This window comes from Passer montanus, unplaced genomic scaffold (genome assembly GCF_014805655.1).
Source record: "Passer montanus isolate IOZ18808 unplaced genomic scaffold, ASM1480565v1 scaffold10, whole genome shotgun sequence".
NCBI classification, from domain to species: Eukaryota; Metazoa; Chordata; class Aves; order Passeriformes; family Passeridae; genus Passer; species Passer montanus.
In genome coordinates this window covers 39,085,037-39,101,978 of record NW_024356505.1, presented here as the reverse complement: position 1 = coordinate 39,101,978, position 16,942 = coordinate 39,085,037, and the positions used below count along the sequence as shown (strand labels likewise).

The following is a 16,942-nucleotide window of genomic DNA, read 5'->3' as shown; positions in this document are numbered from 1 at the left end:
AGACTCCTTCCCCTCCAGCCATCTCCAGCAATGGGTGATCCTTGCACTTTGTCCTGCAGCAGGGAGGGGAGAGCATCTCCTATTCTCAGTTTTTGCCCTGATGCCCCACTAGTTTCTCTTCACTAGGGATGAAAATTGTCCTTTCCACCCCTTTTCCATCTCCCCTGCCGTAGAGGGAGGGGCTCACAAGAGTTTTGGGTGGTAGATCTGTCTGCAAAATAGCTCCAGCACTGCTCAGCAATGGATTTGAAGGCCAGGCATCTCAACAAATCCACTAGGCAGGATTTTGTAGATGCTTTTATAGAAATGAAATTATGTGTATTTTTCACTCTCCTCAATAACTTTTGTGAGTCGTTCTAACACAGCATGTTTCTGGTGTTTGCCTGGAGCTGCTCAGTTGGTAACTAGAGATTTGTATTCCCCACTGAGCAGCTTTCCAAATTTCCTGTTTGCTGCCAAATTTCCTGTTTGCTTGTTTGAGATCTGCTCATGGATGTTCAGGCATTAAATGCACCATCACATTCCCTGAACACTTAAACAAAAATGAAGATATTACATTTTTCAAGATAGTTCCTGGAAAGCACCTGCTCTAAGATTTCTGCTTCAAATACTTCACTCATTGTCAGACAAGCTAAGAAGCAGCTAATATCCTTGAATCTGAGATGAACATTTTGAAACAGTCTTTCCCTCCCTAGTTAAAATTGAATTGAATTAAATTATGCCCTTGTGTCGGATTGTCTTTAAGTGACAATTAAAAACTTGCTGTGTGAAGTAAATATTGATGGCTTATGATTACTTTAATTGTTTTTTTTCCATCTGTATTCCCTGTTGATTAACAAGGTGATTTCTGTTTGCTGTACCAGTAATTACACAATCTGCTGTAATGAGTCGTTCCCAAACAGCACTGAAATCCAATTTGTATTCTTGGGACATTACCCTAGGAGCATGTGAATTTTGTCTAGTTTGTGTTCAGAAAAGCACACAGGAGCAGAATGACAAAAATACAGCCAAGGCAAATTAAAGATAATATGTCTTGTCACTTGAAGCAGCATCTTAAGAGAGAACTTATTAATGTTCTCTGTGAGCTGTCAAAAGTCCATGGGTACAACAGGGTATTATAACTTCAGAGTTCAGTTTTTGATGAGCTTTTTTCCAGTTCCTCATAGCAAATGCAACTTTTTGAAGTCGTCTCAGTGCACATTCTTCTGAGCCTCTCTGATGAAACAAAGCTCGCAAATAACCAATAGGAGTGAGATTCCTGAAGCCAGGGAGCCCTGTTTTGAAAAGAAAAATAAAAAATAAAAATAAAGAAGGAAAGATTTTAAAAAAATGCTCTTTTACTACATATTGGCTAATTGAGGGTAAGTGAAAAGAAAAAAATCTACATGAAGATAGGTGGTATTAATGTGTTAGCAGGTCAGTTGAGGCTGTAAATCTCTCTGCTGCCACCCCACACTTTATCTCAACACAGCACATGCAAAAACATCCAAATGTCTGGTCTTATCTTAGTTTGCACCTCATATTGGTTACTACATGGATGCTGAAAGGGGAAAACCCAAGCTTTGCCAAGAGGAAGCACAAGCTGAGTTTCAGACAAGGCACAACAGGACAAAACATGCTGCAGCTGCAGGAAAAGATGTGGACAACAGAGGTGAGGAGAAAAGTCCACTGTAAGCCTAGTTCACCATCTGTCTGCAACCTTGCAAAGTGGTTGGGAGATGAATAATTACTGAAAATGCTGAAGAATTTCAGTTTTCAATCAAAGCAGATTTTCAACTTTCAAAAGTTCTGTAAAAAAACCATCTCCATTCAGATTTCGCTGAGCTAGATTTACCAAGCATTTTTATTTCTCAAAGTTATTTAAAGATGGAGCACTTTTCAATGTCCTTTTTTAGAAGACTATGCTTTAAATGAAAATAATTAATAAAATCCTGGAGTTCTTGCATGCAGCTTGCTTGGCCCTTTCCATCACTGGGAGTGGAGCTGCCAAATTCCATACACAGGGATGTTCTCCCTTGCATGGAAGAGCTGAGCTGGGAGAGACACATTGGCTGTGTTTAACAGTCCAGAGTCTCACAAACTCTCCAGGGACAGAGAAGGATGGGGAATTGTCCCACAGTTCCTCTCCCTGGTGACCAGCATCTTTGAAACCCCAACTTTCAGACCAAAAATAACATCTTCCCACCATCCAGGATGGTCAGGAGCTCAAGCGACTCCTCCTGAGGAAGAGGGAAAAGGAAGACATAAAGGTGTAGAAGCAGCCTGCAAAGGGACAGAGATTCTTTATTAGTGAGGGAGAGATGAGAGGAATTGGGATGAACCTTGAAAGATGTGCCTTGGTGGTGTAGGGACTTTGTGCAGACCTCCTACCCTGGTGTGGCTGACTTTGGGATGTTTGAGCTAAGGCAAATGAAGATTAGCATTCTTACTTTTGGTATGTACTCCTACTTGTACCTTTATCCTTCCTGGCAGAAGTCAGGGATTCACAATTCTTCAGAGTCCCTCTTCACTCTGGAATATTTAATAAAATATGGGCATATTCAATTAAATTCAGGATCAATCAGGCTCAAGAACTCAACTAAACTGAGCTGATTTTCAAGCTAAGACTTTCCTGTTTCCGACAACAATTTGGTATTTTTTCATATTGATTTGGAACATCTGATTAAATTAGTGCTTGGGGAAACCAGCAAATCCAGAACAGCACCTTGAGGAGGCAACACAAACAGATTTTTTTTCTTTTGGTTTTACTGCTGGTTTGGTTTGGTTTGGTTTGGTTTGGTTTGGTTTGGTTTGGTTTGGTTTGGTTTGGTTTGTTTGTTTGTTTGTTTTGGGGTTTTGGTTTTCTTTGGGTTTGGGGCTTTTGTTGGGGTTTTTTGTTTGATTTTGTTGCTGTTTTCATTATGTCATATCTAAGTAGGGTTGATCCTAATCCTGTCCAGAAAGAAACTTGCCTTCACCTCAGCACCTCAGCTCCCACCAGCTGGGATGGAAATGCAGCACAGTCTGTGGGGCTGAGGCCCAGGGAAATGTTCTGTCAGGAATCATCCCTGGCATGGTAACAATGCCTTCACATAATAAATAATAACCAAGTCCACTCCTGACTGCAGCAGTCAGCATCAGGAAGGCTCCCTGGGATGAAACAGGAGGTGGCTTTGGAGATCTTTTTTAGTGGAGAAAGTCTCTCCTCTCCAGCTGCCCTAAATCCAGGCTGTCTCCACACAGCATCTGGATGAGAAGTAGAACACAGCTGATGATGGAGAAATTGTTTTGCTCTAAGTCATGACAGAAACACCAGACTTTTCAAGGCATCTGCACCTGCACAGCCACTGAGGAGGGAGCCCCTGGGACTTGGCCAAGCTTTGTCTGATCAAGTTACATCATGTGATGCCCAAAATCCACAGGAGTCCCTAGCAGCCTGCCTAGGGAAGTGGCACCAAGCCTGACAGAGTTTAGACAATGCTCTCAGGCACGAGGTGTGACTTTTTTGGGTGTTCTGTGCAGGGCCAGGAGTTGGACTCCATGATCTTTGTGCATCCCTTCCAGCTCAGCAGATCCCATCACTCTGTGATCCCTACCCAGTGCTAATATGCAGGATGTCAAGGTGTGGCAAAGGTGCCTGTTTGCAGTAAAAAGGTGAATTGAGACAAGCTGAAAATCCATCTGTAAATGGTGATGGGGAGAGAACTGCAGATCAATAAGTCAGTTTGCTGCCTCGCTGGATGAACGCTCGCAGTCGACTCGCGCTCGGAAATTAGCTGAGGTTTAATTCTTGATTCTCAGCCATCTGCCCTGGGAATTGACTGGAGCTGTTAGAAAAGCCTGAGCAGGTGTAGGGGAGGTGACAGATTAAGAGAACAGCAAGACATAAAGAGGTTCTTCAGGAAACCGCCAGGAAGCAATTAGGATGCAGGAATGATTTATTTAAAAGCATTTAACCCAACAAGAGTGGCACATGCTGTTTGCAACAAGGCTGCCCTCTGAAAAGGAAACATTGCCTTGAAAAGCTTGGACATGAGGACCTGGAGACAAGCTGAGAACATGGAATATTAACAGAATTTTATAGCCTTAGTATGAGTAGTAGATGGAGAAAAAAAAATTTTAAAGGTGGAAAAGACCTGGAGAAAGAACAACAACAAAAAAGATTGGATGAAGGAAATGAGTTTTTAAATCTGAGTAATAGGAAGTAGCACTGGGCTTTCCAGGAGATAATTTTTGTTTATAATTAATCCAGGCACTCGTGTAGCCCATCATGTTGTGATACATGAGAGCACTCCACGAGCAGTAATGAACTGCTGCACTGAGGGAAGCCCTTTGATAGCTCATTTCCAGCCATGTTTTCACCTCCAGGCCATGGAGCCACCCCAGAGCAGCCTTAAGGATTTTTTTAGTCTTTACCTGAACATGAGGACTGTGATTCAAGGAAACAGGGAGCAGAGATGGGAATTTAGGTCACCTTAGTGTCTCTCTAGTGTCCTATTTTTAAGACTTTCCTTTAACTTTTTGCGTTTCTTTCATAATGTGCAATTTCTGGATTGGCAGGTACAATCATACAGTTTGGCATCTGTATGGCAGAAAATGCAGTGTCAGAATAAAAGGACAAAGGGATATTTTAAAAAAAATAAAATGACAATAAAAGTCTGCTCAGAAAAGGGTGGATGCTGAAAGGAATGCCAACCTCATTACAAGCTCCCTTTTCCCAACCATATTTCAGAGAGCCAAAAGAAGTATTTCCATGTATTTCAGTTTGTTTGCAAAGTTCCATTTCCTTGTAGGTTTTCCAGCTTGCATCTGAGGTAAAGACTGATTTTTTTTTTTCCTTTTCAAATCAAGGGAAGAAACTTGTAACTTCAGGCCTGGCTCAGAAAGATGCTGGACAGTGAAGGGGTCCTTGAGTGATCCTATCCTTGGCAAAAAAAGACAGGAGAGGCCAGGCTGGATTGAAAAGAGGCACGCACAGCAATCCAAGCACTATTTCTTCTATTTATATTTTTTATAAAAGGCACAATTAGAGAGGGAGAGACAGGTGTTTCTGGGGCACACAAAAAGCTATTTGAAAGCACCAGGGGCCTGCATTAGCTGGAACTGCTTATTTAAATAAGTGGCCAGAGCTTTCAGCTCAGCTGCTGTGCTTCCATTCAGATGTCTTTTTAAATTTTTCTTTTCCCTGCTGTTCCCTCCCCTCTAATTCGAACAAGCAGGTTAATTTGATGAAATCCCTGGCTGCATAAAGCATATGCTGTTGCCCATACCAGGAAAAAGGTCTCCCCTTCTCCCTGAGACAGACACTCACAGGGTCTCAGACGTGCAGCAGCAGGCATTTAGTGGAGATTCTGGTTGGTTTTAGGATTTATATGATTATCCAAGGATGCTTTTTGATGTTGTTTAGGCAGAATTCCTAGTTTTCAGGGCTCTGCTATTAATTCACCTCAGTGGTGACCAGGAGTTAATTAAAACATGCAGTCTGTGCTGGGCAGTGCCTGCCTGAGGTGCTGGTTCCAGCCTGGTCCAGTGGATGTTCCCAGGTTATCTGAAATCATGTGCTTTTAGGAATTAAAAATATATATATATATAAGAGAGAAGCAGCCTTTATTCCAGCTCAAAGAGTTTATTTCAGTTTTTCTTTGCTGTAGGAACCTCCAACAGCCCTGGGTGAAACACTGCTCCCAAACTCTGTGCCCTTGACTCCCTGTCACCCCCTGTGGATTGGGAGTATGTGGAGGATGCTAATATGATATTAAAATGGGTTCATGTAGGGAGGAACCCACTGCTTTCTAAATGCAATCAATCCTTGGGAAAAAAACCCTCTATGATCTTCTAATTAAAGGTCTTTTTCCCTCCTTGTGCTGCATTATCACACTCCCTACTTTGTAATTGTTTTTCTGCCGCCTTAAAATTCTGTTCTGGTGGCTTTCCTGGGTTTGCATTGGTTTACAACACTGATTGCTCAGGTCACTGTCAGATAATGAAGGCACATAAAATTATTGTAGGATTTTATCTCTGTGTGTTCATGGTGAATAATTTAAATAGTCAGACAATGCTGCACATCTGTAACTGGTGAATGACTGTGAGACCAGCATGAGCACACTGGGAATTTAACACTACTCCAGGTGCCACCTGGACACACACACAAGTCATATTTCTTACCTCAAGAATGACAGAAATTCTGCAAAATAGTGAAATTGTGACAATAAATTGGAAATTACTGAAAAAATGTTGCTTCCTAGACAGGACTTTGAAGTGGATTGTCAAAATTATTAAGGCATTCAAAAATTACTCTCATTATAGTTACATTATGTATGTATTTATATAATTTATACAGCTATCAGGGAGGCTAACCTTTCATCAGAGATCCTTCCCTGTGCTCTAGCCCTCTCTAAATTCATTGATTCTTCTTGATTTTGCCCTGGAAACAAAGATGAATGTCATAGAGTGGGACACTCCAGACCCCAGCTAATGCCACCAAGGCACAAAGATACCAGGAGATTGGCTTTCAAAACACCAGCCACAGGTTTGCTAACCCCAGGGCTGGTATTTCTAGTGCCCAGTGCACCAGAATTAAGAGCTCTCATTTTTCCCTTGATAACGAGACTGAAAATGGCAACCATAAAAGCTGTGGGGGTTCATTTATCTCTCCCTTCACCAAGCTCCAGGAATCTGTCATGCAAATGATTGTAAAATCTATGCAGATAAACTTGTGTGTAGATATATGTGGGGATATAGAAATATGTGGGAATATAGGAATATTGTAGGAATTTAAAAATATGTGAGAATATAGAAATACAGGCCTATACTTCTTGACACAATATTCTTATAGATACAAAGATAAAACTATCCCTGGGCAAAGAAAGTCAGGACAGGGGCAAAAATCTTCCCTGAATTCCAGGATCAGAGAGAGCTCCACCCTCTCTGCCTGTCTATGATAGCAAGAAGATGAATTGTTTAGGTAGGATCCACAAGGCTTTGCCAGGAGCCTGAGCTTTGCTGGGAAACTCTGCCATTGGGCTGGGCAGTAAATGCTGACTCTCTCAGGGTTTCCACTCTTTTGGGCTGGAATAAATTTTGGGAAGTGTCTGACAGGCTGGGTTCTTGGCTGTGCTGAGATGATCCAGGGAGTGCAAAAGGGAAGAGTTAATGTAGGAAATTAATTGAATGGCATTCTAGTCCATGAGGTTTGTGAGACTTGTGTGCCCCAGGCTGAAGTCTGTGGAGGCAGGATTGCCCACTCTGGTTTATAAGGACCTCTCTCCCCCTCAGGGACCCTCATTGCTGGCCAGGTTGTCCACTGGACTTCAGGTTAGGCAGAAAATTCCAGTGACAGCATCCTGCTGGAGACTTCAGGGACACCAAATGAGCAGCAAGTCAAGGGGATGAGGAACAGTCTAGACCCAACACAGGGAAACTGTTCCCTGATTAAGTTAAATGGAAAACTGTGAAAGATTCTTAGATCTGGAGGTCAGGGAAGACCTCCAAGGGAAATGCTGGAGGGAAATGGGAGCTGTGATAAATCTTCTTGGCTCAGAAGGAGTGCACAGGAGGATGAGGGATTCCACAGCTTGCCTGTAACCTGCTGTGAAAAAGGTGAAGTTGAGGTGAAAACTCAAGGTCAACAGCAAATTGGGTGTTTTATGGAAATGGTTCCAAGCAATAGTGAATCCTTAGGATTCACTTTGTCTCCACCACATTACAGTGCTGCTTCAGGGGAAGGTTTTTACAAAAAAACCCTACAAAACTATTTGCAAACAGGTACTGAACAGATTAGAAATGTGTGTGTGACTTATTCTGAATCTGGAGGTTACATTGACCCTAGAGGTGTTTTCTGGGTGCCAGCACATTTTTGATTCTGAGCATAGCACAAAGCAGAACTTTAGAGCAGCTCTGGGCTGCACAGCCTTGCAACAGTAAAAAAAAATAACAGAAATAGCTGACTTCACCTTTTCTTGTGATTATGTGGGGCAGTCAGCACCAATTTTGAAAACTGCTTGATTTTTTTTCCTAAAAATAACCTTCTGGGTCACTTTTAATCAAGTCCAAATGGCCAAGTCCCTGCGTTGGTAATTCTCCTATAAATAAAATTTGACAGGGATACCTTCAAAACCAACATCCAAGCATTTAAACAAGTTGTCTCAAACTCTGTTCTGACTCCAGCCTTGTAAATCATTGCCAAATATCACACAGCTTCATGACCTAATCCTCTGCAGTGATACCTAATGCTGTGTAAATCTGTGTCAGCAGGGCAACACCACCTGTGATGTGTTTCAGGGTGACATTTGTGGCTCTCAAAAGAAAATGGGAACCCTCTCAGATCCACTCAAAAAGAAATGAGAACCACTCAGATCCAAGTCTGGTCTTGCAGGATTTGAACCAAAAGCCTTCTGCCTTGGCAGAAAGGGCAGTTAAGGAAACACAAATCCAGGATGAGGGAGGAATTGTACACATGCTCCAACCAAAGCAGTTTGAAACCCTTGATAAGATCTGACTTTCAGTCATGATGGGTGAAACAAGCAAAGAAGGCTGTTGGGTACCCTGTACTTGATTAAATTTCATTTAAATATCTACATTGATTTTACAGATCAATTTTACAAATTAGTGAGCTTCCCTTGGAATGTGAGTGTATGGAGCTTGGTTTCTGTCTCTGAGCATGCAATCACTGAGCTGTTCTTTTTGATACCTTCAGCCTTTCTGGACAGGAACCTCCAAGGCTTTGTGAGGTTAAGAATGTTTTCTGCACTAAACTTTCCAGCAAAGACAGAAATATGGGCCACAGTGCTTCTCCTATCATGTATTCTCCTTCATGCCAGTTATTGTTTAGATTTTTAAGATCACTTAATTGAATGGCTTTAATATATAACTACAGTACACATTTGCTTACTGCTGTTAGACAAATCCTCAGCCCTTTACCATTATTTGGGCAACATTAAATTAGTGGGAAGAGTGAATAAAAGGAGAATTTGAACTCTGTGTTAATGCAGCTCCAGGGTACAGGATGTAAACCAGGTTGGTAAGAAACAGGGAAAGCAGAAAATGGGTGCATTGGTGAGTTGAAGATGGTTTTTAAGTTAAAAACAGATTTTCTTCAGCTGTGAGCTTTGGGTGAGCAGGACTGAAATCCCATCACTCCTCCAGGTGGAAGGAACATGTCAACCCTGTGGCACTGCTTGTTCTAAAATGACTTGGGCATCATGCTCAAGTCACAGGTTCAGATCCACTTTCCCAGAGATGGAAGCAAAGGCTGTGCTGGTGATTTTTACCTCCTCAGTGTCTATGAGGCCCAAGACATCAGACCTCGGACCCAGCCTGCCTGTCTGGTGTGATGTTCTTGCAGGGCACTCAGCACCAAAAGGCAGAAGTGTTTATGAAGCCCTTTGTTCTGCCCCAGCTGCTGGGTCTGTGCACAGGAGGTGAGTCTGTGTCACACCTTGTTGAGGAATGACAAGTTCCAGGGTGACAGCCAGCCTCTGTGCCACTTAGTCATCTGCAGGAGGGGGGCTGACTTCTCCTGGCAGAAACCCCAGCTCAGGCTGGGTTTCTCTGAGACCTCCTGCCCTTAGTCACCCACATGACACAATAAAGCCATCAGCAGGTAAATAATTTAACAAATTGAGTGAGTTTTTACAAAGTGCTGAGCTGTGCAGACAGCACTGGTATGTAAATAAATGCATATTCAGGAGAAAGGCTGCTCCATAAGGGACACTGCCTTGGGGCTTAGGGACCAGGCTGGTCTTGCCCTGATTTATCCCAGACCTTGTGGGATGCTGGGCTGCTCAGCCAGCAGTGGGCTTCAGAGTTAAAATCACCTCATCTTAAAATTAAAAGGAAGGTTTCCCTCCAGAGTGTCAGTGTTTAAGGAGGTGCTGGAGTTTCCTAGCACCTATTTTTTATAATGTAGAGGAGTGCCTGCTTTTAGGCTTAGCTGCTATCTTGAAAATGGCAACATTTATCTAAAATGCACCCACTCCTCACAGATGAGCTTTGCACACTCCCATTGGTGAGTATGAGATATCCAATACTGTGATAACTGGGGCTGTGAGAATGGTAAATGAGAAAAAACCCCAACAAATTAAAAGGAAGAAAGTAGTATACACAGGCTTCTCCTTCTGAAAAGATAGTTTTATAGTATGTGGTGGTTTATTCTGGTTGGGTTTTTTTTGTTGTTCTGGGTTTTTTTAATACATGCAAATTGGCATGATACCTACAGTGTTGGAGAGCTGTTTGTTTTCACTCTTTGCTCAGTAAGATTTCAGGCTGTGAACACTGATTTGAGCATGCAGAACCCTATTGCTCCATATGTTCACAATCTCCACTGCCACTGAGTTCATTCAGAATCCTGTCCTGTGCCTGATACCACCCACATTTCTGACCAACTAGGCCACTACAAAAGCTCTGAGAACATGAAGAGCACGGGAGCCCCTCCATGCTGTTTCCAGATTCAGGAAGTTCATTTCAAAGAAAGTCTTTGAAAGGTGTGAGCCTCAACACTGAGCACCTGTCAAATTTCCATCTCCATTTAGAGACTGTGCAGAAACCAGAAAAAGTGAATAAGAGCAGAATGGAAGAGCCATGCACAGCATTCTTTTAAGGTCTGTGTTTTAGTCATGTCTGCCAGCAAAGTAGAAGACTTGTTTATAATCACTGAGTTGAAGACTAGTGATTAAATGTAAATACCAAAATCCTTTATCTCTGCTGGAAAGGGTTAGATGTGCTTTCTTCCAAAAAGCTGTCAATTGTAACACTTACCTGGCTCGTATTGTGGATAGTGGAACATACACACACCTCAGGGAGTGCACGGAAAACAGCACAGAGTGGTGGGTCTGTTATGGTGATCTTTTTTTCATCCACTTTGTGAAGGATCATCCTTTCTTCTGTGTGCATCCAATGTAATAGCTCCCATTTTAGATTTTTTCCCCACTGTCCCACTAACCAGCTGTTTCTTTCCAGGGAGGAAAGCCAGAAGAGAAGGAAAACGTCAGGAGTGTTGTAACAGGTTGAATTTTCACTTTGTGTCTCCATCCAGGTGTCTTTGATCAGCCTGGTTGCCAACACTCTTGGATACTCCGAGATGGGTCCCATCAAATCCCTGCGGACGCTCCGTGCCCTGCGGCCGCTGAGAGCCCTGTCACGGTTTGAGGGGATGAGGGTAAGAGGACACAACAAAGCGTCCATCAAAGCTCACCCTTGTGTGGATCAAGGTGAAACTGGGGATTGCTGCTCGTGGTTTTGTCAGCCAAAGCAAATGAACGATGGTGCTGTATCAACAAAGAAATCCCTGCTGGGTCTCGGTTGTATCATTACATCTTTATCCTTGGGTGGATTTACTGATAAACTAATCCTGCTGCCTAACTTGTCACACTACACCTTAAAAAAAATCAGCTTTTTAGATGAGGAAGCATCTGGTTATCAACTACCTCTCCATTATAAGGTGTATCAGGGGAGCAGCCAAGCTAAAGTTTGCTCCCTGTTTTGACATGTGTTAAAATGAGAGTGATTAGAAAGTTCTTGAGGACGTTTTCACTAATAATTAAAGCAAAAATTAGAAATGCTAAAGATAGGGAAAGCAAATGAATGAATGATTTTTTTTCCCCTTTGAACAGATTGCAGTTTTAATGAGGAATGCTGGGATTAACATTAAAATCATGCAACTTGTGCTTGTTGCTCCATCTTGTGCATCCATATCTTTCTTTTTCTGCATTCCTTTGCCACCATGGCTATATTCCCACAGCATACCTGATTATTTGTTAAGCCTACCTGCTAACAAGAATCAATGATTGTTTAGATAAGCACTTTATTTAATTCCTCACACCATGCATGACTTGCAGGTGGTGACAGCTGTGTTGTGTATGAGCTGAGGTTACTGCTAACCTTGCAGATTGCATAGCAAGGTAAAGCACATCTGTGACACAATTCTGTGTCAAATGATATTGATGATCCCAAATCTCTCTGCTAGGCTACATATTTCACAGCGATGTATATTCAGGGTAAAGCTTTCCTGTAGACAGAATTTTGGTCTGAATCATCAGTGACTAAATGTGTATTTCATGCACTGATCTCCCAGCAGTGAATTATTTGCATTGCAATGCTCTCACAGCAAGAGACTGAAGGCTGGAGGACCTAACAACTGAGATGAGCCAGGAAATATGGTGATACAGCAGTGTAGGAAAACACCACATCCATTCTTTCCCTCTTCTGTGGATGACCAGATTTGGCAATATAACACTTTGCTCCAAAGATTTTGTGATTAGCTATTTTTATGGGTGAAGATGAGGCAAGTATTGTTGCAGACCACCTGTTTTAGTACTAAGGCAAAAAGATTAAAAAGGCTCTGTTTATCCAGGCACCCAAACCTGAACTGCTTTGATCACCACAGTCTTTCCAGCAGTCAGGCAATATTTTGCAGGTAATTGACCAAATAATACAGAAGCAAAGTGCAAAGTCACAAAGTGAGGTTGCACTACTGACAATAATTAAAGCTCCCACTCTGTCGTTTGATGACCTCACTCTAAGTCTTTATTAAACATTCACAGATGGAACTATTTCAGCATTCAGTATTAGCAAAAGTAGTAGTTTGACTACCAGAGTGATTTGTGCACAGATTCTCTCCAATCAGTTTAGACTTGGCTTATGAAGGCTTAGCTTTTACTGGTGGATTAACAAGCCCAAGCAAAACTCAGTGTATTCTAAGCTGACATACAATTGTTTACTCATGAATTCACATCAATTTAAATAAATTAGATTCAAACCTGAATAGCAGTGGGTAAATGAGCCAAAAACATCAGAAAAGCATTAGTAGACTAGAGAAAAAGTAACATCAAAAACTCCTCACTTTTCTCTGAGAATAGCAGGAGGCTGGCTTGGTGAAGATCTTAACATGGATCAGCCCAGCAAATTTCCTTCCCAGCATGCTCATTCTTACAGGCCCCTCAGTTCCTGACTCAATATCCCCTTTTCTTTCCTGTACCATTGCTGCAGCTGAAATATATTCAGTCGTTCTGAGCTATCAGAGGTGGTGAATTAGCTTGTAAACCATGATAAAGTATAATTGAGAATACGTGCTATTGGAAAAGCAAATCATTTTAGTTTTAGCCTGTCTAACCACACTTAACAAGACTAGGGACAGTTAGACCTTTCATTATTAGGAGTTCATATGCTCCAAAATGCACAGGAAAATTGCCAGCACTGTGATGGATTAAATAATGATAATGTCGAGAAGCAAACACTGACAGTGAGAAAATAATAATAATAGTTTGTTCTATTATAATGCCTCCTTGAATAACTGAAACATCTCTGCAGGGCTAGAACAGGAGCAAGAAAGTTCTCATTTACTGCAGTAAGAGACTTATTTCACTGATGTTGTGCCTAAATTTTGGGAACAACTTTCCTTGAGACAAAGGCACAGAGCAGCACTTGTGTGGCCAAGAGGACCTGTTGCCATCAGACCTCAGTTCTCTCCCCATCTTCAAACAGTCTGGGAGCTCTGCAAGTTTGGCACAAGTCTCAGCAGCTCCTATGCTGTGAGAGGTCTGCAAAATAAGGATGAACTGGTGCCATCCTGTCCCTTAATCCTCAGAAAAAGACCCCAGAAAAACCAGGATCCCACCTGACAGGACTGTAGACCCAGAGGCTTTACACTCATGAGTGTAAAGTAGCTTATATCTGCCTGTCCCAAATAATGACATCTCTCATGCCTCCTCATTTTTTGTCCATCAGGGAATTATTTCAGAGGTGGCACTTCCCTGCAAGGGAGGTTATTTTAGAATGATGTATTTACAGTATTTCAGGCAGTATTTTAGAAGGATGAGGGGGATGATGAGAGACCATTTAATGTGGAAATGATACTGGGCGAAGTCATGGTGAGACTGCTACAAGATGTATGCAGGAAAGAAACAGCATAATTAATGCTAGTTAGCATGATTTCATGGGAATAGTTCTTGTAAAACTGATATGGGCCTTTGATTTGATTACAAATTATGCTGATGACAGTAACTGTGCTGATACAGAATCCTTGGATTTCAGAGAGGAATCTGATGCCATGAGATATTGTGATGCAAACATGAGCTTTGTACCAAGACAAGTAAACACATTTTAAAATGGGTGATGGGTCTCAAAAAGTAATTGTAAGCAGTGACCACACTGTAAATTTGGTGATGAGCATCTCAGGGTGAGGGATTGTTGAGAATGAGAGCTGTCTTTAATTTGTACTTTAACAGCATCTGGAAGGAAATACAAAATCTTTGCTGACAGCACTCAAAATCAGTGTAAGTGAAATTACAGATAAGGGAATTATGCTGGCTGATCTGGATCACAGTGAAAAATAGATCTGTTGTACAACACACATTTTAATAAACCCACATACTTTGATTACCTCAGGAGGAGGAATGTAGGTCACTCTGGGGGATGTTTCTTGGAAAACAGCTGAGAACACAGGGATCAGGATGGCTGTTCAACAGGACACAGGTTTTGGGGCCAATCTGACAAATGAGGTGACTGTTAGAATTCCAGAATATGCAGGGAAATAACCCAGGAAACAGAGAGACAGTGCAGTGCTTCAACACTGAAATTCCATGAAAGTGCTGGAAATGGGGAATTCAAAATAGGAAAGTCTCTGCAGGGAACTGTGAGTGTGATTAAAAATCTGAAAGAAACATGATAGCTACAAGGAAGCTCTGATTTTTTAATTACCCAGAGCAATGTGTAGTGGTAACTCCTCCCAATGAAGATAGGAATGATAGGAGAAGACATCTAAGCAGATATCATGAGTTCAACAAATTCCACCAAAAAATGCAGCAACTGTTTCTAAAACTGAGGACAAAGGGCACCAGGAACACATTATCTAATAATACTTTTTTCCCTCCATTATTTGACATCGTGACACTGCAAATTAGATGGCTTTGCAAAAGCTGTGCCTGAGCTTCACTGGGGGTTATAGTCTGGGTCTGAAATCACTGTGGGGAGTCTGATGGGCTCCCTCAGAGCAAAGGGAGGATTAACTCATCATGCAAGTCTATTTCTGGATTGAAAATCTGAATCAGCTTTGGTTGAGGATGTGGCCTGTGAGATCAGGGGAGCTGGGGACCAAACACAGGTTATAAATTGCACCACTCTGAGTTAGGGCAGAGGGTGACTCAGTTTCTAGGCTGTCCCTAAAGAAGTCACCTAGAAGGTGGTTTCACCTGTAAAGGTATTGATGGAAGCCAACAAATATGAAACCTTTTCTTACACATGGATATATGTGCTGCTATTCCAAAGTGCAGCAGAAATTCCTCCCCTTCCATGGCAACATGTGCAACTTTTAATATGAATTTATGATAATGACCTGCCTTTATGTATCCAGGTCTTCCTCTCACTTGTGTCAGTGCAAAACAAGAATGCTTCCACCAGAACAAATGTCATCACCCTGGTGTAAGAGCAGAAGCAGCAAGGGAAGAATGAACCCCCTTGTTAATAATTCATTCAGAGAGGTGTTGCAGGATTTGCTCCAGCCTCGTGTCTTGTTTTGTTATCTACAGGCCATTGAACATAACTCAGCAGAAGGGAAAAAGCAGGATGTGGGCATGGCCACCACTTGTACTGCTGAAACCTGGGTTCAGCAGCACATGTAACACAAATGGATATGTTTTTGTGGCATGGGTTAGAACTGAAGAAAAAAATTGTTGTGCAGAAAAGCAAATGAAAACTACTTTGACAAGAGCCAAGGCTATATCCAAACAAGCCCTTGATTTGGAAATTATTTGGCATTTTGGTTAACATGGTAAATTTGGTCTAAAAATGATGAGGTTAGAAATTGATTGAAGTCCAAAACTGAAAGATAAAATTAGCAAACAAACAAAACAAAAAAAATCCCAAGAAAAGTCATCAGGAATGGGCCTATACAGAAAAACAAAACAAAACAATTGGTCAAACTGCTTTTCCTCTGTGAAAATCAGCTTCATTCATAAATGCACAAAATATAAATCTGAGTTTTGGAAGATCTACATAATTTTGTATTGTGTGCTGTAGAGGAAGCTGCTGCTATACATGCATGAAAACCATTTCACTCCTTCGGGTATTTTTCTTCCACAGCAATGCAAAAATGATGGAGAAGTGAATGTTACATTATTAGCTTGTCAGAAAATTGGACACTAACACAAGAGAAAAGAAGAGCTGACATTTTCCATAATCACATTCACCAATTGAATAAAGTTTAATTTTTATGGATCAATATCACCATGTCTCAGTTTCAGAAATGTAGATGGAGAAGAAGAGCTGAGTGGCCTCCTATCAGATTTTAATCTCCAAAGCACGAGACAGGGATGGAGAGAAATTCATGTTGTGGGGCTGGTATCTGGGAGGCAGCATTGCCTGGACCATGCAAAGGCTGTCAACATGGAGAAACCTGTCTGGTATAGGAAAGGGGAAAACTACATTTGGTGATAGAGTTCTTCCCTCAGAACTTGTCTTGCATGGTGTGACTGTTGGAATGTCCTGTGCAGGATTGGGAACTGGGACCCTTCCAGCTCAGGATATTCTGTTATTGATTCTCTGATTCTTCAGTGTCAGGTTTGATGTGCACAGATGCCTCAACCACCTTAAACCCCAACAGTTTGCAAAGACAGATGTCTGCTAAGGAAGGCAGTACCTTCCCATGAAATGGAAAATGTAAACCCCCTCCCTCTGAACTGTTATAAATTTGAAATTAAGGGGCTCTCAGGCAAAAAATACAGGAGCAGGAAATAACACTGCTTTATTAGGGAAGAAAATAAAAAAATAAAATAAACAATGCAGTAAATCAAAACAACACTTACAGACTCAGAACACAGCTATTATTTAATTAAGCAAAATTTATCACAGCTATAGTTCACAACCCACTGGCTACAGAGGCCTGAGTGGATTCAAAGATTTCAGAAAGCTTTTTTCCTCTATTTTGAGTCACTCTAGTGAACCCCAGTCGTTTCCAATTAATCACATTATT

At 41.7% G+C, this 16,942-nt stretch overlaps 1 protein-coding gene across 2 annotated transcripts in view; it reads left to right on the top strand.

The window, feature by feature from the left end:
• LOC120502428 (sodium channel protein type 5 subunit alpha-like) overlaps positions 1-16,942 on the top strand; it is a 212,529-nt gene that overhangs the window by 179,901 nt on the left and 15,686 nt on the right. For both annotated transcript variants that reach the window (XM_039709853.1, XM_039709844.1), the window contains one exon: positions 11,012-11,134. In XM_039709853.1, the coding sequence (XP_039565787.1) occupies positions 11,012-11,134 (123 nt within the window). The remainder of the gene's footprint in view (positions 1-11,011; positions 11,135-16,942) is intronic.